Source organism: Notamacropus eugenii, chromosome 5, assembly GCF_028372415.1.
Source record: "Notamacropus eugenii isolate mMacEug1 chromosome 5, mMacEug1.pri_v2, whole genome shotgun sequence".
In the NCBI taxonomy this organism is placed as follows: Eukaryota; Metazoa; Chordata; class Mammalia; order Diprotodontia; family Macropodidae; genus Notamacropus; species Notamacropus eugenii.
In genome coordinates this window covers 20,364,996-20,387,421 of record NC_092876.1, presented here as the reverse complement: position 1 = coordinate 20,387,421, position 22,426 = coordinate 20,364,996, and the positions used below count along the sequence as shown (strand labels likewise).

At 40.5% G+C, this 22,426-nt stretch overlaps 1 protein-coding gene across 1 annotated transcript in view; it reads right to left on the bottom strand.

Annotated features, from left to right (window-relative positions):
- LOC140508331 (zinc finger protein 10-like) overlaps positions 1-22,426 on the bottom strand; it is a 66,260-nt gene that overhangs the window by 6,256 nt on the left and 37,578 nt on the right. The window contains exons 2-3 of the mRNA XM_072616161.1: positions 14,177-14,264; positions 1,184-1,310 (exon numbers count right to left, since the gene is read on the bottom strand). Of these exons, the coding sequence (XP_072472262.1) occupies positions 1,184-1,310; positions 14,177-14,209 (160 nt within the window). The 5' untranslated portion in view covers positions 14,210-14,264. The remainder of the gene's footprint in view (positions 1-1,183; positions 1,311-14,176; positions 14,265-22,426) is intronic.

Below are 22,426 nucleotides of genomic sequence, written 5' to 3'. Positions count from 1 at the left end.
TCAAACTACCTAAGTAATGATGGCATTCCTAAGGGTACTGATAACATGTTCACACATAAAAAGTAATCAGTTAGACCTCATTGAGTCTCTGGTCTTCAATGTTTATCTTATATTTCTCTGGAATTTTCCACATCCAATATTCCATTGGGTTCTGCTCTTTTCCTCATAAATATCTGAATGTCTTTTACTTCATTAAATGTCCCCCCACTTTTTTTTCCATTCAGGATTATACTCAGCATTACTGAATGAGTCATCTTTGTTTACAACCCCAGCTCCCTAGCTCTGTGAAATATAATGTCCCGGTCTTATGTCATCTTGAATTTAACTCCACAGTATTTACCTTCTTTTTTTCTTGTTGCTTCTAGTATTTTCTCCTTAATTGAGGAGTTTTGAAACTTGACTATAATGTTCCTGTAAGTTTTTATTTTGGTTTCTCTTTCGTGGGTGAATGGTGAGTTTTTTTCCTGTATCTACTTTACCCCTTGTTCTGGAACTTCAGGGTAATTTTCCTTAATAATGTCTTGAAATATTGTATCTAGATGCTTTTTTGAACATATCTTTCAGTTTGTACAACATTTTTTACATTGTCTCCTTGATCTGTTCTCCATATGATTTTTTTTCCTAAGGAGAGGGTTCTGATTCTTTTCTATTATTTTATTCTTTTGATTTTTAGTATTTCTGGGTATTTTATAATGTCATTAGTCCTCATGCCCAAGTCTAATTTTGAAGAAGGTATTTTCTTCCTTAAGTTTTTGGATCTGTTTTCCTACTGGATGTTCTTTTCATAATTTTCTTGATTTCCTGGACTGCTCTTATTTTTTTTTTCCCTAGTGTTTCCTAAGTCTCTCATCTGGTTTTTGAAGTCCTTTTTAAGTTCTTCCAAATATGCTTTTTGGACTTGCAGTTCTTTCAAGAAGAAGTGTGTTTTTTTTAACTTTACTCCCTTTCTCTGAGAATGAACCCACATCTTTTATGTCCAGCCACCTGACTAATGATAAGCTATTTAACCTGAAACTGTTGAAAGTCAAGTACAAGTGGATGGAGAATTGGTGCACACAGATAATTGTGCACTCAGGGCAGTTTCTGAGGCTGAGATGTAACAGAGTATGGATTCATTCTATGCAACTTGTACTGATTTTGGCCTGACAATTAACACCAAGAAAAGAAAGGAAATGTTTCTTACCCAGGGAAAGCAGATTTTGGATATTCTCCAGCATGACCTCCTTGTACAGCTTTTTCTGTGAATAGTCCATGAGGCACCACTCCTCCTGGGTGAAGTCCACAATCACATCCTTGAATGTCACCAACTCCTATACCATCAAAAGTCACATGAGTAAGAGCTAAAAGAGAAACTTCAGAATTCATTTAGTCCAACCCTCATCAACTTATAAGAGGCAACTGAAGCCTAGAGATGGGATATGCCTGCAACTCATATAACCTTTATGAGTGTCACAGTCAATACTTGAAATCAGGCATTAAGATCCCCATGGAATACTGAAAAAAGTATTTTTCCATTTGAAATGAGGCTCATGATAGAATAATAAAAGCTGGAAAAATATGTTACTCTACAAATGTTTAGCCCAGTAGAATTAGGGAAGAGCCAAGTGCTCCATCATTGAGGTATAAGAATCTGTGAAGCAGGGAGGAGTCAAGATTGTGGACTTAAAGCAGGGATTCACCTGAGTTCTCTCCCCAAACCCTTCCAATACCTTTAAAAAGTGACTTTGAACAAGTTATGGAGAAGGAGAACCCACAAAGAGACATTGTGAGGCAGATTTCCAGTCCAAGACAATCTGGAAGATCAACAGGAAGGGTCTAAGAGAGGAGGGCAGTCTAGCACAGGTCACACAAGCACAGAGTCAGTCCCAGCAAAGCTGGAGGAGGCCTCAGGGGGCTTAATCACTAGCAGCCATGCAAATTTCAGACCTCTCAGCCCACAGATGCCAGAGATTACTTAAAAGTAGTCCACAGCAAGAGGGGGGTCTGTATGAACTGGGTAAGAGTGAAATACAGTCAAATACAGATTGTGCCAATACAGCCCTGGACCCAGCAAAGCAGGAGCAGTCCTTGGGAGTGAATGAATAGGCTGTGGTAGTAGCATCAGCAGCAGCTGCTCCTGGAGCTATCAGCCCAAAGATGGAATGTTTAAAGTTACCTTTTTCAACTTCTGGGAGCCAAGAAGGTGGAGTGAGCAGTAAATTGCTCTCACACTCCATTTTTGACCTTGAAAAACCCAGAGAAATCTGCCCCAGGAAAAATCCTAGAATAGTGGAGTTGGCAGAAAGGCTGGGTGTAATACTCTTTTACCTCCAGAGACTATGGAGATCAACAAGAAAAGTCCCTCTTGCTGCAGTCAAAGGGGAACAGTACAGGAAGTGTCCTAGCTAGCCAGTAGTAAGACACACATGAGTAAACCAGGGTGACATCCTGAGCCCCAGGATTGGTTGGTTGGTTGTTGTCCTTCATCTTTGAAGAGGACCAAAATGACATCACCATTGTAAAGTGAAATTCCAGTGTGTCTGACTGTGGCTGATCAGACTAACATGAGCTCACAATGCTATAACACAGGTTGGGCACAGATAGTCCATATGAATGTTGAGGGTGGATATCCCAAATTTGTGCATCCTGCATTTACTTTGTGCTGTCTCAATTCTACTTTGCTCAAAGAGCACAACACTTTTTCTTATGTGGGCACACCATACTGAGTGGTCCTGTGCCAGTGTCTCCTACGTTGCAGTCAAATCCAAAATTCTTGAGAAAGATCTTGAGAGTGTCCTTGTATCATTTCTTCTGGCCACCATGTGATCACTTGCCCCATGCAAGTTCTCCATAAAATAGTCTTTTTGGCAAGTATACATTTGGCATTTGAACAACGTAGCCAGCCATCAGAGTTGCGCTCTCTGAAGCATACTTTGAATACTTGGTAGTTCAGCTCCAGCAAGGACTTCAGTGTCTGGTACCTTATCCTGCCAGGTGATCCTCAGAATCTTCCTAAGACAGTTCAAATGGAAGCAATTCAGTTTCCTCGCATGACACTGGTAGACTGTCCATGTTTCACAGTCAAACAACAATGAGGTCAGCACAATGGCTCTGTAGATCTTCAATCTAATACCTCTTCTCTCGCAAATCTTTCTTTGGAGTCTCCCAAATATTGAGCTAGCTCTGGCAATGTGTGCATCAATCTCATTGTCAATGTGTACATCCCTGGAAAGTACACTACCAAAGTAAGTGAACTTATCCACAGTATTCAAAACTTTTCCATTTGTTGTAACTCATGGTTCCATGTATGGATGGTGTGGTGGTGGCTGATGGATCACCTGTGCTTTTTTGGTGGTAACTATTAGGCCAAAATTAGCACAGGCAGCAGAAAATTGATACCTACTTTGTTGCATCTCAGCTGCAGAGGCTGAACTCAGTGCACAATCATCTGCAAACAGAAAATCATGCACCAACACTCCTTCCACTTTGGTCTTGGCTTGTAACCTTTTCAAATTGAAGAACTTACCATCAGTACAGTAGTTGACCTTGATGCCGTGTTCATTCTCATTGAAAGCATTTGTCAACATGGCTGAAAACATCATGCTAAAAAGCATGGGAGCAAGCACAGAGCCCCATTTCACTCCATTGGTGACTGGGAAGGCACAAGAGCTTTGTCCATTATCCAGAACCCAGGCAAACATGCCATCATGAAATTGACCTACAATATTGATGAACTTCTCTGGGCAACCAAATTTTGACATAATTTTCCATTTGCCCTCATGACTGACACTGTCAAAGGCCTTGGTCAGATCTACAAACATGTACAGATCTGCTCCTGGCATTTCTCCTGGAGTGGTTGGCAGCAATCGCCGTATCGACTGTTCCTTGGCCCTTTCTGAAGCCACACTGGCTTCTAACTAGAGGATAAAACAGTGAATGAAAGAACCCACCAGTTACCTCCAGAGAGATTCCAAGTTGAAAACACCAAAGAGTTATTATATCCAAATTCTAGAACTACCAGGTCAAGGAGAAAATACTGGAAGCAGCCAGAAATAAACAATGCAAATGTCAGTGAACCATAGTTAGGATTACATAGGTCATTGCAGCTTCTACATTAAAAGATCTGAGGGCTTGGAATATGATATTCCATAAGGCAAAGAGGCTTGGATTACAACCAAGAATCAATTTAACAGAGAAATTGATCATATAATGTAGAATATGATATTCAAATACAAGATTGAAGAGAGGCATAGAAAGGTAAACAGGAAAGGAAAAAAATATTATTCAATAATATTTATATCCCTCGGTGGGAAGATGAATTTTCTAACTCTTGAGAACTGCATCTTTATTACAACATTTAGAAAGGATGTACATAGATAGAGTGTGTAGGTCTAAGTAGAATTTGATGTGATGATAAAAAAAATCCAATTAAATGGTGAAAAGGGATTGTAATGGAAGAAGAAGAAAGAAGGTGTCAGAAAAGGGTAAATTACACCAGATGCAGAGGACTGAATACCTATTACAGTAGAGGGAAAAAAGGGAGGTAGAAGAGCATTGTCTGAACCTTACTCTCATTACATTTCACTAAAGGAGGGAATAACATATTCAAGTATAGAAGTATAACTTGCCCTGTAGGTAGTAGTAGGGGAAATGGGAAAGAAAAGAGAGGGAAGAAAGAAAGGAGGGATGAAGTAGTAAAGGAAAAGGGAAAGAAAGGGGAGTGGTAGGGACAGAAAGGAAGGAAACTTGAGGGAGGTGGTGGTCAAACGTAAAACTCTAGTAAAGAGGGAAAGGAAGAAAGAAGAAAAAAAATGCATAAATGGGGTTGGGGAAATAGAATGGAGAGAAGGACACAGACAGTAATAATAACTGTGAATGTGAATGAGATGAACTCTCCCATAAAATGGAGGCAGATAACAGAATGGATTAAAAATATAATCCTACAATATGCTGTTTAAAAGAAGCACATTTGAAACAGAGGGATAATACACACAGGGTAAAGGTAAAAGGCTGGAGGAAAATACATTATGCTTCAGCTGAAGTAAAAAAAGCAGGGGTAGCAATCTTGATCTCAGGCAAAGTAATAGCAAAAGTAGATCTAATTAAAATATATAAGGAAAGAAACTCCATCCTATTAAAAAAGATACCACAGACAATGAATGAATATCTTTGTTAAATATATATGCACCAAGTGGTATAGCATCCAGATTTTTAATTAAGGGAGAAGTTAAGGGAGTTACAGGAAGAAAAGATAGCAAAACTATACTACTGGGTGACCTCAACATCCCCCTCTCTGAAGCAAATAAATCTAACCACCAAATAAACAAGAAACAAATTAAAGAGGCGAATAGAATTTTAGAAAAGTTAGATATGGTAGAGAAAATTGGATAAGAATACAAAGGAATATACTCTTCCTCAGCAGTACATGGCACCTACATAAAAATCGATCACATACAGGGGCATAAAAACTTCAGAATGCAATGCAGAAAGGCGGAAATATGAAATGCATCCTTTCAATAGAAATTGTATGTAATAAAATAGAAATTATATGTAATAAAAGACCATGGAAAGATTAATTGAAAATGAAGAAAATCAAATCCTAAAGAATGAGTGGTTCAAACATCAAATCATAGAAACAATAACTTCATACAAGAGAATTACAATAATGAGACTACGTAGCAAAACTTACTGAAAGCTGTTCCTAGGAGAAGTTTTATATCGCTAAATGCTTACATGAATAAAATAAAGAGGAGCTCAATGAATGCATATGAAAAAGTTAGAAAAAAACACATTAAAAATCCCCAATTAAATAGTAAATCAGAAATATTGAAAACCAAAGGAGAAATTAATAAAATTGAAACTAAGAAAACTATTGAACTAATCAATCAAATGAAGAGCTGATTTTACCAGAAAAAAAATAGATAGAATTTTGATTATTTTGATTGAAAAAAAAAGTCAAATTAACAATATAATATCAAAAAGGAAAATTCACCACCAATGAAGAGGAAATTAAAACAATAATTAGGAACTATTTTGCCCAACTCTAAGCCAATAAATTTGACAATCTTAGTGAAATGGATGAATATTTACTAAAATACAAATTGCCCAGATTAAGAGAAGAGGAAGTAAAATATTTATATAACCCATTCTCAGAAAAGAAAGTGAACAATCCATCAATGAACTCCCTAGGAAAAATCTCCAGGGTCAGATTGGTTTACAAGCAAATTCTATCAAACACTTAAAGAACAATTCATTCCAATACTATACAGACTATTTGGGAAAATAGATGAAGGAGTCCTACCAAATTTTTTTATGATAGAAATATGGTACTGATACCTAAATCAGAAAGAGTCAAAACAAAGAAAGAATATTATAGAATAATTTCTCTAACAAATACAGATGCAAAAATTTTAAGTAAAATATTAGCAAAAAGATTACAGCCTCAGATCATGAAAAGAATTCACTATGATTATGCAGGATTTATACCAAGAATGCAGCACTGGTTCAATATTAAGAAAACTATCAGCATAATTGACCATATCAATAACAAAACTAACAGAAACCATATGATTATCTCAACAGATGCAGAAAAAGATTTTGACAAAGTACAACACTCATTCCTATTAAAAAACACTAGAGAATTTAGGAATGAATGGAGTCTTCCTTGAAGTGATAAGTAGCACCTATCTAAAACCATCAGCAAGCATTATATGTAATGGAGACAAGCTAGAAGCATTCCCAATAAGATCAGGGGTTAAACAAGGATGTTCACTGTAATGACAATTATTCAATATGGTACTAGAAATGTTAGCTTTAGCAATAAGAAAATAAAAAGAAATTGAAGAAATTAGAATAGGCAAAGAAGAAAGAAAACTATCATTCTTTGGAGATGATATGATAATATACTTAAAGAGAATCAAGTAATGACTTAGAGAATCAAATACAAAACTACTTGGAATAATAAACAATTTTAGTGAACTTGCAAGACAAAAAATAAACCCACATAAATCATTAACATTTCTACATATTACTAACAAAGCCCAGCAGGAAGAGAAAGAGAAATTCCATTTAAAGTTACTGTAGATATTATAAAATATTTTTGAGTTTACCTGCCAAAACAAACACAGGAACTATATGACCACAATTACAAAACACTTTTCACACAAATAAAGTCACATCTAAATAACTGACAAAATATCAGTTGCTCATGAGTACGATGAGCTAATATAATAAAAATAATTCTACCTACATTAATTTATTTATTCAGAGTCATAATGATCAAACTACCAAAATAATTCATCTGGAAGAACAAAAAGTCCAGAATATTAAGCTAATTAATGAAAAGAAATGCTAGGGGAAGTTGGCCTAGCCACATCAGATATTAAGATATTAATACTTCAAGTATTATAAGGCAGCAATCATGAGAACTACTTGGTATTGGCTAAGAAACAGAATGGTTGATCAGTGGAACAGGTTATGTACACAAGACAAAATGGTCAATGACTATAGTATTCTATTGTTGGATAAACCCAATGAGGCTCTGGGATAAGAACTTCATTATTTGAAAAAAACTGCTGGGAAAACTGGAAATGAGGATGATAGAAACTACATTTGAAACAAGGTTTTACACTGTACACCAAGATAAAATCAAAATGGCTACACTATTTAGAAATAAGTGCTGATACTATAAGCAAACTAGGAGGGCAAAGAATAGTTTACCTGTCAGACTTATGACGAATGGAAGAAATTTATGAAGAAACAAGAGGTATAGAACATTATGAAATGCAAAATGGATGATTTTAATTACATTAAATTGAAAAGGGTGGGGTTTTTTTGCACAAAGCCAATGCAACCAAGATTAAAGGGGAATCAGAAAGCTGGGAAACAATTTATACAGTCACTATCTCTGATATAGGTCTCATTTATCAAATATATAGAGAACTCAGTCAAATTTATCAGAGTTCAAGTCAACCCTCAATTCATAAATGGCCAAAGGATATGAACAGGCAGTTTTCAGAGGAAGAAATTAAAGAAATCTATAGTCATATGAAAGAATGCTCTAAATCACTATTGGTTAGAGAGATGCAAATCAAAACAATTCTTAGGTACCATGTCACACCTATTAGATTTTCTAAAGTGACAAAACTAGAAAATTATAAGTGCTGGATAAGATGTGGGAAAATTGGAACAGTAATGCAAGCTTGATGGAGTTGTGAACTGATCTACCCATTCTGGAAAGGAATTTGAAAGTATGCTCAAAGGGCTATAAAAATGTGTGTACCCTTTGACCCAGCAATACCACTTCTAGGACTATATGCCAAAGAGAAGAATGGGGAAACAACTCACATGTACAAAAGTATTTATAGCAGCTCTTCTTGTGGTTGCCAAGAACTGGAAATTGAGGGAATACACATCAACTGGGGAATGACTAAACAAATTGTTGCATATGAATGGAATAGTATTGTGCTACAAGAAATGATGGACAAACAGACTTCAGAAAAACCTGGAAAGACTTATATGATCTGATGTTGAATGAAGTGATCAGAACCAGGACATTGTATACAATAACAGCAGCATTGTATGATGGCCAACTTTGATAGACTTAACTCTTCTCATAAATGCAACAAAGACAATTCCAAAATACTCATGATGGAAAAGACTATCCACATCCAGAGAAAGAACTATGGAATCTGAATGTAGATTGAAGCATACTACTTATATTTTTATTATTTTTTTTCTTCTTTCTCCTGGTTTCTTCCATTCTTTCTAATACTTCTTTACAACAGGACTAATATGGAAATATGTTTAATATGAATGTATATGTAGAGTCTTATATTAGATTGCATGCTGCCTTGGGGAGAGAGTAGGGCAAGGAAGCAGAGAAAACTGACAGGAAAGCTTATGGAAGTATATGTTGAAAATTAAAATTAACAAATTAATTTTTAAAAAGAATCTATGGAGGAAGAGATAAGGTCACCTGAAATTCCTCCCCACAACTGTCCAAAGTGACACACTAAGAAAATTCAATGAAGACTGTGAGAAGGTGATAGGTACTGTGTATTCTTGTGTGTTTGGCAGTGGTGGATGAATAAATATTGATGAGAGCAAAGAAGAAAGAAAAAGGAATGACCAACTAAATTTCTTAAGTTTGAAATAAATTCTAAACTAGATGAAAATATGAAAAGGATTCTAAGGAGAGGTTACTCACAAGCTGGCCTCAGCTGAGTGTTATGAAACTGCTACCAATCAAGTGAAGAAGAGTTCTCTATTCTTAAACTGAAGTGTTCAGATGACACTGGCTATTAAGAGTCAAGGTCAAAAGCATCTTCTGTCATTGCTTTATGATTGCTTGGGTTCAAGGAATACATTCATTCATTGTATTATTTAATTATAGAGAAACAAAAGTAACTATGTGGGGAAGGAGAGTTCTTTAATTCAGCAAAAATGTCATATTTTATGAGCTGGGGTTGGAGATTGAGCTAATGCATAAAAGAGACATTGACAATGAAAAATGAATTATTTCAATAGAACTCAAGAACATTGGCAGTCAGATGTATAATATTCATCAGTCTGCCTCTTGACAAGACAGTGGCAACATTGGTAAAGCTTTTAATACTTGGGAGGGCTCCTCTATTTGTCCAACCTGCTACATGTAGAACACATGGTCAGCCAATGCACTTGGCATTCAATGCTCTTGCACTTCATTTTCTTCCATTTCCAGCAAGAGATGAGTCAATTTTTCAGTTTTTCTATTATTTTACAGCAATTCTCTTTATATTCTATATATCACCTTTAGCTTCCTTTATTTCTATTATTGAACTTTTGAGCAATTAAAGAATTTATTCCTTTTCCTGATTTTTTAGATTCCCAAGAATTAAATTTACAACATTTTCCTTCTCACTTGTTCTAAGTTATGATATCTGATTGCATATATATTCATAGTATGAATAACTACTTTAGGAAGGCCATGCTTTTATTCATTGATAATTCACCTCTTGAATCCCTAACTTGCTATAAACAGAAGCTTTCCCTTATCTCTTTCCTTCTCCATCCTTCCACATTCTCTCTTTCCCACCATGGGATGAGATCATGCACTTCCAAACCTCACCATAAGAAGAGGGTGAGCTTGTACCATATTGGGCACCTGGATGCACTACTTTGTGACTTCTTAATGATTCTGCCATGCTGTCCCAGTGTCTGGTGTCTGTAGCCCAAAATTTCTTCCTTTGGTTTTTGTCTTCCTCTAGAAAATGTAAACTCCATGGAAACAGGAGCTGTTTACATCCCCAGGCCTTAGCATAGTTGATGTTTTATAGAATATACTTAACAAATGTTTGTTGACTACTGACTATCCCAACACTTTCATCTGAATATCTTGTTTTTTATTTTGCGTTAGAAGTCCATAACGACCTAGACATAACTTACTTCTGCAGTCTGCTTCTACCTTACCTCCTGCCACCTTCTCAGATTCAATGACATTGGTCTCCTTTATATACCAGGAAGAAGAAACTCCATGTCTAGTCTCTGAACATTTTCTCTGGCTTTCCAGAATGGCTGCAATTCTCTGCCTCCTCATTTAGGCCTCCTGACGTCCTTCAAATAAACCAAATTCCCATCTTCTATTTTTCCCAGCTCCCCTTCATTCTATTAACTATATCCAATTGACTTGTCTATACCTTTTGGGTATCTATTTGTGTCTTTGTTGTCACCCCCTTATCCTGTAAGATCCTTAAGGGCAGACACTGCTCTAACTTAGCCTCTTTCTGCACAACACCTACTAAGCATGGTGCCAGGCATGTAGTAGGCACTTAATAAATGTAGAGTGAGTAGCATATGCCCCATCTTTAAGGAAGCCTTCCCTAAACGATGTCCACCTTTTGAAAAATCATTCTTTCACCTCCTTTCCTCAGGGAAACTCCTTGAAACATCTGGCTGAACTTTCTACTTTCCTTTCTCACTCACGCCTCAGTGATTATTCAGTTGTTTCAGTTGTGTATGATTCTTCCAGATCTCATTTGAAGTTTTCTGAGCAAAGATACAGCAGTGCTTTCCCATTTCCTGCTTATGGTCATTTTAGAGATGATGAACCGAGGCAAACAGAATTAAGTAACGTAAGTGATTCAGGATCACACAGCTACTAAGTGTCTGAGGCCAGATCTGAACTCATGGAGATGAGTCTTCCTGATTCCAGTGTAGCACTCTACCACTGGGCCATTTTGCTGTCACCCCCCCACTCCTTAACCCTTTACATCTTGGCTCTCACCTTCCCTTTCCCCAAAGTGCTCTCTCCCAAGTTAGTCTTGATGTTAACCACCAAATCTAATGGATTTTTCTCATTCCTTTTCCTAACTGACCTCTGCACTTCATTCAATATTCTTGACCATTCATATTCTATATGAAGCCCTCCTTGGTCCACTTTCTCTCTTTGGTTTTCTAAAATTTAACCTATACAGTGTGCCTACTATGTGTCAGGTACAAGCACTTTACAAGTAAGTATCCTCTCATGTGATCTTCACAGTACCTCTGTCATGTAGGTCCTACTGCCACCATTTTACAGTAGAGAAAACTGAGACCAAGTTAGGAAGTTTCTAAGGTCAAATGTGAACTCAGCTTTTTCTGAATCTAGGCTCAGAAATCTATCCAATGTACCTCCTAGCTTCTAATTGTGGAAGTAGATACGTATGTTTGTAATTATGTCCAGACTGTCTCCTGTTTTCCTTTTCCAGTCTTGGAATCCCAAGAGACCATGAGTTGCTTGGATCATACTAGATGCTTAAAGAAAGCTCATTGACTTGTTGATTTGACTAAAGTGATTGGAAAGTGAGCTCCTTGAGGGAGGGGCTGCCCACCTTGCTTTGTATTCCCAGCACTTAGCAGAGTGCTTGGCATATCATCTCAATGCTTATTGAAATACCATGAGTGAGTTCCCAGATCATGGACACTGGAGTCATTCTCTTATTTTCTGCATTCCAAGATCTCACAATATCAACTGCATTCAAAGAAGGGTCCAATTCTGAATCCTGGTTGGGGTCTGTTTTGACTGATTGTCTCAAACATATAAACATCATGTGATATTCCAAGTGGAATTTTGTAAATTTCCTAAACCTCTTCATTACTTTAGGCAATTTCTTTCCCAGGGTGGGAAGATTTGATGAACTTTACCAAAAAAAGTCCCAAGGCATCTACCTGGTAAGTCCCCAAAGACCTGCCCAAACAGGGAGAATTTACAGGCTCCTTTGTCCATTTGGTATTTTTTTTTTTAATTAACAGAAATCATAACAAAATAAAATTAGATTCATAATAATGTAAATATTATAAACTTATTGTGCGTCAAACAAAATCAATTCACTTGAAACCATTTCTGAATTTTTTACCTAGAAAATCATTTTATCAATTTATTGATTTAACTGTCTAGGCTCGTTGCATTTGGACACCAGGATAGAGTCATTTTGATCCAATGATGCTCTTAATTTTTATCTTTATAAATCCTAAACATACTGCCTTAATACCAGATTTTAAGAGTATTTTTCATTAAGGTACAATCCATGTATAAAGGGTTAAAGGTCACAAGCATCCTAAGAGAACACATGTGACATGAAAGGAGACCACATTACAATTTAGTTTAGGACAAATGCAGTTCCATTTGTGACCAGGATGGCCAGGATTTGTGACAAGGATGTCAAAACAAAGGCCGTCTCCTTTGGGTCAGTCTACTGCCAAACTTTTCTTGTGGCAGTCTATCTACTCAGAAGATATGTCTGAGTCCCAAAGTTGAAAGGAAGGAGAATGAGAGCTGATGGACAGATGTGGGAGAAGGGGCTCTCAAGAGGAATCAGTTTTTGTATTTTGACCCAAGTAGAATTTGAGCCTTAGGATGGAAATTCGTGGATAAGGAGAAGGTCAAAGCAGAAGAGGAGTCATTCCCATGACCATGGCATTGCAGCTGATGGAGACCAGGAACAGGGGCAGAGAGGTAGGCAAGGGCCTGGGTTTCTGGCTCTGAATGTTGAATGGGTTAAGAGGATAATCCTAGGGCCTCAGGACCTAGACAGAGAACATCTGTTGGACCACCACCCCAGAAAGATCTTGACCCATTGAGGTCCATGGGGTTCTTCTGCTTTGTACATGGCCTATCTTTCAGGACAAGATCTGCCTTAAACTCTTGCTAGACTTCCTGACTAGAGGGACTAACCCTTTGAATAGAGATAACTATCACCTTTTCCTAATAATGTACCTTTTCCTCTCTGTATCCCCTAAGCTGATCATACCCAAAACTTCTTTATAAACTTCCCTACAAGACCTCACTGATCCTACCCTAAGGATGTATCAAATAGCTTAGGAAGAGAGTGTCTCTGTGTCCTCTGTGGAAATGTGAGACATACATGTCCATCACCTACTCCTGGGATGTATCATACTCTTTGAGTGGACAAATGAACCCCAATTTATTGTCTATCTGTAACCTGGGCTTCCTTATTCTGACTGTCCCTAGCTGACCCTGACAATTCTTACAAGATTATTTAGTGGTTCCTGGCACATAGCAGATAACGTATGACCACCCTCTTAACCTTTTCCACCCTTCTTACACCTTGGTCCTCTTCTACCCTCTAATCTAGGGAAACTGACCTGTTGGGTGGATCTTTAACCAAGACACTCCATACCCTGACCCTGTGCCTTCCCAATGGCTGTCTCTCATGCTGGGAATGTCTTCCCCTTCATCTGGGCCTCCTGGCTTCCTTTGTATTTCAAGTATTTCTCCTCTGAAAACAAGCTTTTCCTGGTCCCTGATACTGCTAGAACCTTCTCTCTCAGGGTGCCTCTTATCCATCTAGACTTTGATTGGACCAATGTCATGAGATATTTTCTCCCCATTGGACTATAGCCCATGGAGAGCAGGGACCATCATGGTTCACAACCTTCCTTTGTATCCACAGTAGGTTGGCATAATGCTTGGCACAGAGGAACCACTCTATAAATGCTCATTGACTTGACTTCATAAGTGGGGAATGAGAAGATTCAGAGAGACCTGGGGAGGCTTGTGTGGCCTGAGGCAGGAAGACATGAGCAGAACAAGGACAATTTTTGCTTTGCTGACAGCACGGCAAAGGACAGCCTCCATCTAGCAGGATAAAGATTCCTTGGCTCTCTTGGATTCCAGGTTTACTGATGCTGGTCAGGTCTGTGGAAGGACTGCACTCACCTGGGATGAAGGTCTCGGGGTGCCAGGGGCCATTCTCTCTGGTTCTAGACTCTCTCCTAGGAAAAGGCTCTGGTCTCTGCAAGCTGACCTGCGGAGGGAGAAGAATGTCAGAGTGGAGGAGACATTGTTTTTTCCTTCTCTTCCTAGAGTGGATGCTGACCTGACGGAAATGACACAGGGTGAGCTCTCAGAGCAGTTACAAAGACCCTGCTCTGCCTTCAGGGGAGAGATTCCACCCCAGGAGGAGGGCAACAGGGAGGGTCAGGCTTGGATAGGAGCTCCGTCTGCTTAGGAAGAGGACTTGCCATCCTCTCTAACTCCTCCACTTTGACCTTATGCCCCTCCCCCATTCTCCTGAAGAGACTGGAAGGCAAAAGGGGCTTGAGATCCCAGATGGGATGAGATTAGGCAGATCCTTAATGACCAGAACAAGAGCTCTGCCTCCAAGTGATAATATAGGTGAAATATGTGGGTCAGGCAACTGTGACCCAATGGTAAAACTGTGGGTGGCACCCTAGGACCTTTGGGATGTGACAGGGAACCTGGACAAGTAGCAGGACCAACCCAACTGAGCTAGGACTTGCAGGGAGCTCTGCTCCAGGCAAACCTGGAGGACAGTCACCAAGAGGCCAGAAGGGGAAGATGAGGCCCAATGGGAAGGACAGCCAGCAGAATTGGGGTACAAGGAGGGGCCCTCCTTAGACATACGTGGCACCTGCATATACAGAGCTGGTTCCCAGAAGGCACAGAGATCTGAGCTCCAAGGGAGAAGGAAAGATCTCTGATCCTAGGGCTTTTGCTTAAACCTATTCTGGGTGGGCCCTCCCAATCCTAGGAGTCCTGCCCTGCCTTCCCCTGAGTCTGAAGGAATGAACCCTCTTTTCCCCTCCTCTCCCAGGTTTCCAAACTTCATCCCAGGGAGAGAATTTCACCAGGGCCATCACCTACCAGGTTGGTCATCTCTGAGCTCCCCTAACCCATCCCTCCACCCTCTTTCTCCTTCCCTCTTTTAGTATGCTCTGTGACTCCAACTCTTCTCAGCAGAATCTCTTGGTCTTCCAGCTCACCCCCTGCTACCCTCATCTTCTGCCCTACAAGGATATGCCCACTCTACATCCCTCCTGCTTCTCGCAGTCATCCCCCTCTCCTGATCCAATCCCCCTCAGGCCTCCCTTTCTTCTCTGCAGACTGGGCACAGACCTGCCCACCCCCATTGAACTCTCCTCCAAACTAGAGACATTCACCATCTTGGCCCATCTCCATTCTTGACCTTCCAGACCCCACTCCTGACAGTGAGGTGGTGTTTTCCTCTTTCTAGATTTTATTTCCTTCTTTTTATTTTCTATGAGATGAAATCCCTCTGGAAGACAGCTGGATCATAACGAGGAGCTGAGCCCAGGATATCAGGGTACCTGGTCCCAGGGCATATGTTACAGCTCATGCTGTAAACTTTCTTTACCCATTTATATAAACCTTCACACCTCCCTGTACTTCTAAGGATTTGACTGTTACCTGATTAAGCAACTTAAATCCATACCCTGAGAAGACCCACTGTTTCCCTTTTCATGCCTCCAAACCCAGAAACCCATGTTCTAATGGGAAAGAGAGAGCTGCAGAAAGCAGGAAGTGTTCTTGTTAGGAAACAAAGATGTTGGGAAATTAGGAAGGAGGCCAGAGAAGGTCTGATGTGGGATTGCTGATAGGGTGGGGGAGCTCAGTACTCCAGCTCAGAATCCTTAATGATACTTCTGGCATTTTCTTTTTTTACAAAGGTAAAGAAAGTTCCCACCCTCCAGGACCTTCTCTTACTGTGGGGAGTGCTGGGCAGGGAGGGCTCTATGGATCCCCTGAGGAATGGGGCCTCACTCAGGGCATAGATTGACCCTCAAAAACCAGGTATTGAAGCAGAGTAGGTATAGATCTTGGTATGCGTTAACTGAATTGGAAAGAAGAGGGAAAGTTTGGGGATGCAAATGAAGCCAAAAGAAGGAAAATAGTGAAATATATATAGATATATACATATATATAGATATAGATATATATATGTATATATATATATACACATCCATCCATAAACACAGATACATACACACACACATACACATTCTTGGATTGGTGGTAAAATTTACTGTCCCATTGAGAATTAAGAGCTTTTTTAGAGCTTTTCAAAGTCATTCCGGGATTCTAAGAGAGGGATGGCATTTCAACCATGTCAACAGCCAGCATAAATGCAAAGCCTGGGGATGGAGCATCCCAAAGGAGCAGAAGCCAAAAAGCCAGTTTGGATGCTCGGTGCTGTGTGAAGAGAAGCTGTGTGTAACCAGCTTGGAGACATAACTGGGCTATTTTCTGAAAAGCTTTTAAATAGCAAACAAAGGCATCTATAATTGCTCCCAGATATTATGGGAGTCACTGGAAATTACTGAATGGAAGTGATATATTAAGGACTGAACTTTAGGCCTGTAGAGGTTCTTTACCTTTTTTTTTTTCAGATGCTATTAAGTCAGTTAAGTTAATCCAGTTAAGTTACTTGATAGGTCCCATGAGTGGAGGTGGCTCATATAGGTAATTTTGTTCCCTTGGCCACATAAAATAAAATTCTTTCTGCAGCTGGTATTCCAATGTGGATCAGGAAAATAGTGGAGGGGAGAGGGTACACATAGTACTTGGAAGAAAAAAATGAAAAACAAAAATAGACAGTAAAACTGTAATACTAGGGAGATAATGATATACCCTTTCCAAACTTAGACAAATTAAAAGGATAAACAAGAAAGAATTTAAAGACACACAAATAATTTGAGAAACATCAGCAGTAACAGACCTGTTGATTACTGAATTGGAAAAGGAAGGAGTATACCTATCAGCTAACAAGTTTCCTGATTATTGTGTTCATTCCCTGGAATCTGACTCTCCATGATCTAATTTGGAGTTTTCTTGGCAAAGATAGTAGAATGCTTTGCCACAGTGCTCATATAAACTCTATTCTGAAATGTTTTTTTTTTTTTAATTTCCAAACTTTGGACTTTTTTCTTTCCAAGCTGGAAGAAATGTGGAGAGGTACACCAGGCAGTTAGTTTTTAAAACCAGGTAAGTATTCAGAACTTTACCCTTGGCATCTTGGGAGGCAAAGTCTTGTAACTGGCTTCAGATCTGTGAGATTAAGATGTATGGTGTGAGTGTGGTTGAATGTACTTGTATCAAAAACACTCAGGCACACTTCCAACACAACCAAGAAGTACCCTTTGAATGGGCTGCCCTTCAGTCACAAATTTAGTCCCTAACTGGTTGGCACTGTCACAAATCCGTCCTCCCTTCTCTATTGGTTTCTTTCTTTGTGTACCCAACTTGGCCAGAATTAGGAACACAAGAAGGACACCATACCCTCTGAAGCTTTGACACTTTGCACACAAACTTTTCCACTCCTTTGACTCCCTGCTTCCTTTGGCTAATCAAATCATACATCGGAAAAAAATCAGTGGCTAGAACACAAAATATAGACAATAACCTTAGACAAAACAAACCAACACAGGCAATAAGTCTCAGGACCCACAATCTTTTCCCACTGTCTGAACTCCTTTGTCAAAGGCCATTACAGTCAGTTGATCAAGGCTGGGGTAAAGACCTTTGGTAGATGCACAGACATCCTGATGAACATGATGGCTTCATCACAGCCAAAGGTGGAGGGTCCTCAAGCCTGTGCTTCAGTGGTAGAGAAACTCTTTCTGTCCTTTGAGACCTATGGGTGCTGACTCAGGCATCCCCTTGGTTTGGTCTCCTACCCTTTCTCAGTCATTGGCCACTATTCATACACTGCAGGTGAATAAATTTTCTTGTTGTTCTTTAGTCATTTTAGTCATGTCAGATTCTTTATGACCCCATTTATGGTTTTCCTGGAAGATACAATCAAGGGGTTTGCCTTCTTCTTCTCCAGCTAAGGAAACTCTACCTAAACAGGATGAAGTGACTTGTTCAGGGTCACACAGCTAGTTGGTGTCTGAGGTCAGATTTGACTCAGGCCAGATGCTCTATCCACTGTACCATGTAATTGCCCACCATTTATTGGTGAATCAATGCATGTACCCAAAGGGTGAATTTCATAATGGCCATTGGTGCAAGTTATATGTTTATGGCCCTGGTTGATGGTCCCTATCTCCTCTCCAGGGAAAGGACCATAATATCAGAAGGTTCTGAAGGAGATCTACTGGGTAACCAGACTCAGCTTCTAAGGGGCCTATATTTCATACCTATAGTCCCCCACCCCAACCATGGTTGTGTGCGCGTGTGTGTGTGTGTGTGTGTGTGTGTGTGTGTGTGTGTGTGTGTGTGTGCTGGGACAGGACCAGTGATAAGAGGTGAGGTTTTCTGTCCCTCACTGGATTTTAATCTCATTCTGGCTGGACACCTTCAGTTGGTAAGCAGTGCCATGTAGCAAGGACTGGTCCACACACTTACATGGCATCCTTCCTCACAGCCAGTGTTGCCTTGACTTGCTGGGGGCTTTTTGGTGGGCCTGGGACAACACATTCCTGTTTGACCTTTCCCTTAAACTCTGCCATAGGTTGGTTTCAGGGCTGGGTTGGCCATAAGCTTATTGAATTGTAACTTTGGTGGCAATGTGAGCAGGTCTTCCTGACAATGAGAACAGTCAAATGGTCACCCCTGGTACCTTGTGCCTTCCCTCAGAAGGCACCATGACACCTAGTACCTGGGCTGCAATCTGAGCAGTGCCTGTGTTAAGTCATCCTCTCTCAGACCAGGTGCCCTCCAGTAAATTAAAAGTTTCCTACAAGGAGGATGTCTCCCCCTTTCAGAACCCTGCCTGGTGACCCCCTCGTCTTCTGCTCATCATCCCCCCTCAACAAATGGCCTCTCCTTAATAATGGAAGAAGCAGGTGCCTGCAGTCATGGTGAGCCTACCCCAACTCTCTGCATTCCCAAAACTGTTCACTCCTAACTTCCACCAGCCACTATTATGGCCCCTGGGTTTGGCCTCCCTCAAGCTTCTCTTCCCATCAGAATCCTCTTCATGAACTGTGTTCTACTGAGTGTGAGCCTGGCCTAGAGCACAACAGAAGAAGGCTTCCCTAGCACCTGGGCACAGTGGGTCAGAAGGCCCAGTCTGGGCCTGGTTTGTGGCTCAAGAATGTCGGGGCAGAATGGAGGGAGGGCTCCCTGTGGCTGAGGCCTGGGGTTCAGGCCCTGGCCCTTGCTCTCTTCAGTGATGGCAGGGAGTCCTGCCCACTAAGGGATGGCTTCCAGAAGACCTACTCACAACCTTGGTCATTACTCATGGATCTAAAAGGGAGTTCCGTATTTCTGAGGCATGGTCCGAGCCCCTCTCTCAGAGTTCGAGTCTTGAATCAGTGCCAGTCCTATGCCCAGTATAAATTGGATGGTATGTCATCTAATCCAAGACTCCAATTTCACTATTTGGAAAATGAGGCCCTTGAGAAGGGATACAAGTGAGCTGCAGACCTCCCCATCCATCTTTTATTATTCCCCCTTCCAAGTTGGCCTTTCTACCCCTTCCCCACCCTCAGACAAACAGAAAACTATCCCCAAGTTCTGGTCCCTGTTCCCTCCTCCACTCAGCCTTAGTATCCTTCAAGATGGAGCTCAAATCCTCCCTTCTGCAGGCTTGCCCTGGTTTTCTTCCTCCATCTCCAGTTGTTAGTGCCTTCCTCTCAGAGATTACCCTCCATGTGTATTGTCCTCTACAAGCTTGATCAAGGGAATTCTTTACTTGTTATAAATAGGGAGCCATAATCAAAGTCAGAAAGGCCTGGATCCAAGCCTTGCCTCACATCAGGCGGATAGAGACACCTTGAGCAAGTCACTGAGAAGAGATTAATGATCTGGAATAGTTCCAAGATCCAGGCCAGCTCTGATATTCAGAGATATGGGATCTTCTCCCAGAAGACAGGGCACTCCACCTCCCAAATTTCCAAATATCGCTGCAACCCCTCCACCCAAACTATTGGAGGGCTTGTTTTTGTTTCTCTATCTCCAGGAGTTAATTGGCAGAGACCGGAACTTGGTAAGAGACTGGAATGAGGAACAGATCAATGGGGCTATTGACCAAACAAGAAAGGAAAAACTCAGGGCTGGGGGTGGGTGGAAGGGACTCAGAGAGAGATGGACAAATTCTGGGGAGAGTCATCAGCATTTCATTGTCCCAGCAGATCCCCAAAGAGGGCCAGACGGCAAAAGGGAAGTCTCATTTGCATTTTACAAATGAAAACATACAGACCTGAGGGGATCTGGGCTTTCTAGACTAGGAAGAACTAGGGCAAATCTTGCAAAGAGCAGAAGGAAAACCAGGGGGGTCCCAAAGGCCAGCAGAAATCCCCTTCCCCACCCCCTAAGCAAGATTAAAAGAAGGGCGAGGAGAGAGAAGAGAAGAGGGATGGGTGTGAGGGTGCAGGAAAGATGCCAAAAAAAAAAAAATGAGAGAAGGCAAAGGGGAATTCCAGAATCTGGGGTGGGGTGGGGGTGGGAAGGAGGTGATAAAAGAAACAATAATAAATGCTAATCCAAGAATGAAGGAAGGGTCAGTGTTGAGAGAAGGGGTGATAGTCCAACCCCCACACTCCCATACCATCTGCAATCAAAAAGACTTGGATTTCAGAAGAGGGTTTCCAGAGACCTTCGCCTAATCAGGTGGGTCAATGGGGGCAGATCTGGGATCTGGTCCAAGAGTCTACACTGCTTACTGTAAATCCTGTCATGGTTTAATGAAGAGCTGAATAAATGACCATTCATTTATTCATTCATTCACTGGGAAAGGCAAGAGGAATTGAGAACCAGGTTCCAGGTCCCCAATCATTAAAGACATAGCCACAAATTCCCTGGTTCTGAAGACCCCAGTCGCTTTCCACTGGGCACTTAGAAGTAAAGCTGAGCTGGGGCAGAAAGGGGTCACAGTGACGAGGTTGAGGGGTGATGGGGGACCCCAAAATACCTACAATCCGGGTCGTGCTTGATAATGTTTAATATAAATTTTAGACTTTAATAAGGGCCAAGTTTGAATTAAGAAGAGTCTGGACCTAATAGTCTCCTTTGTTTAGAGGATGCCTACACCTTGGGTTGTGAATAAACAATTTCAAAGGCCTGTTTAGGACAGGATGTCTGCCATCTGGGTGATGGGACTTTTCCTTACCTTGAATCACAAAGGCATGCTAAGGAAGGAAGATGCCCGTAGCCTGGGATCACAAAATCCAATTACAATGTGTTTACAATGTGAGAACTCCTTTCTCATGGCAAAATGTACTTAAGACAGTCAATTTCTGTACTAAGTCAGCCAGTTCTGATCCTGGCTCCATAGCGCTATGTAACTGTTTTCTTTATGGGGAATTGATTAATGAATTAAATCATAAAATGTATGCATTTAGCCTGTTGCCTTTTCTTTAACCAAGTTTTCAGGTCAACAGTATGTACCTGTATATCAGCAGAAGTTTCTTCTATCCTCCAGAGCTCAAACGTCCAACTCCCCTCACTATCCCAGGAATGAAAGTTCCTGTGGCTGGGGCCAAGACAACCTCTCAAACCTACTACTCCCAGGGCTTGCTACTGGTTGTTTAAGTGGCTTGTTGTTAAACCAAAATCTAGCCTGGAGGTGTTTACTTTTCACAGGGACCCAACCTAGTCCTGAGTCCCATCATTCAAGATAGCGTCTTAGGTTAAAGGAATGCTAAGTCAGCCTTGGCTGGCTTTGTTGACATAGGAAGAGGCACCCTCTGAGTTTGCTTCAGAGAGAACAAAGAGATTATTCTAAAATTTTATATTAAACATTATCAATATACACAAAGATATATATACACACACACACACACACATAAAAGAGTCTGTTCTTATGAGTCCCTTATAATCAGTTATTGGTATTGTTAATATTTAATATAAATTTTAGACTTTAATAAGGGACAAAGTTTGAATTAAGAAGAGTCTGGACCTAATAGTCTCCTTTGTTTAGAGGATGCCTACACCTTGGGTTGTGAATAAACAATTTCAAAGGCCTGTTTAGGACAGGATGTCTGCAGTCTGGGTGATGGGACTTTTCCTTGCCTTGAATCACAAAGGCATGCTAAGGAAGGAAGATGCCCGTAGCCTGGGATCACAAAACCCAATTACAATGTGTTTACAGTGTGAGAACTCCTTTCTCATGGCAAAATGTACTTAAGACAGTCAATCTCTGTACTAAGGCAGCCAGTTCTGATCCTGGCTCCATAGCGCTATGTAACTGTTTCCTTTATG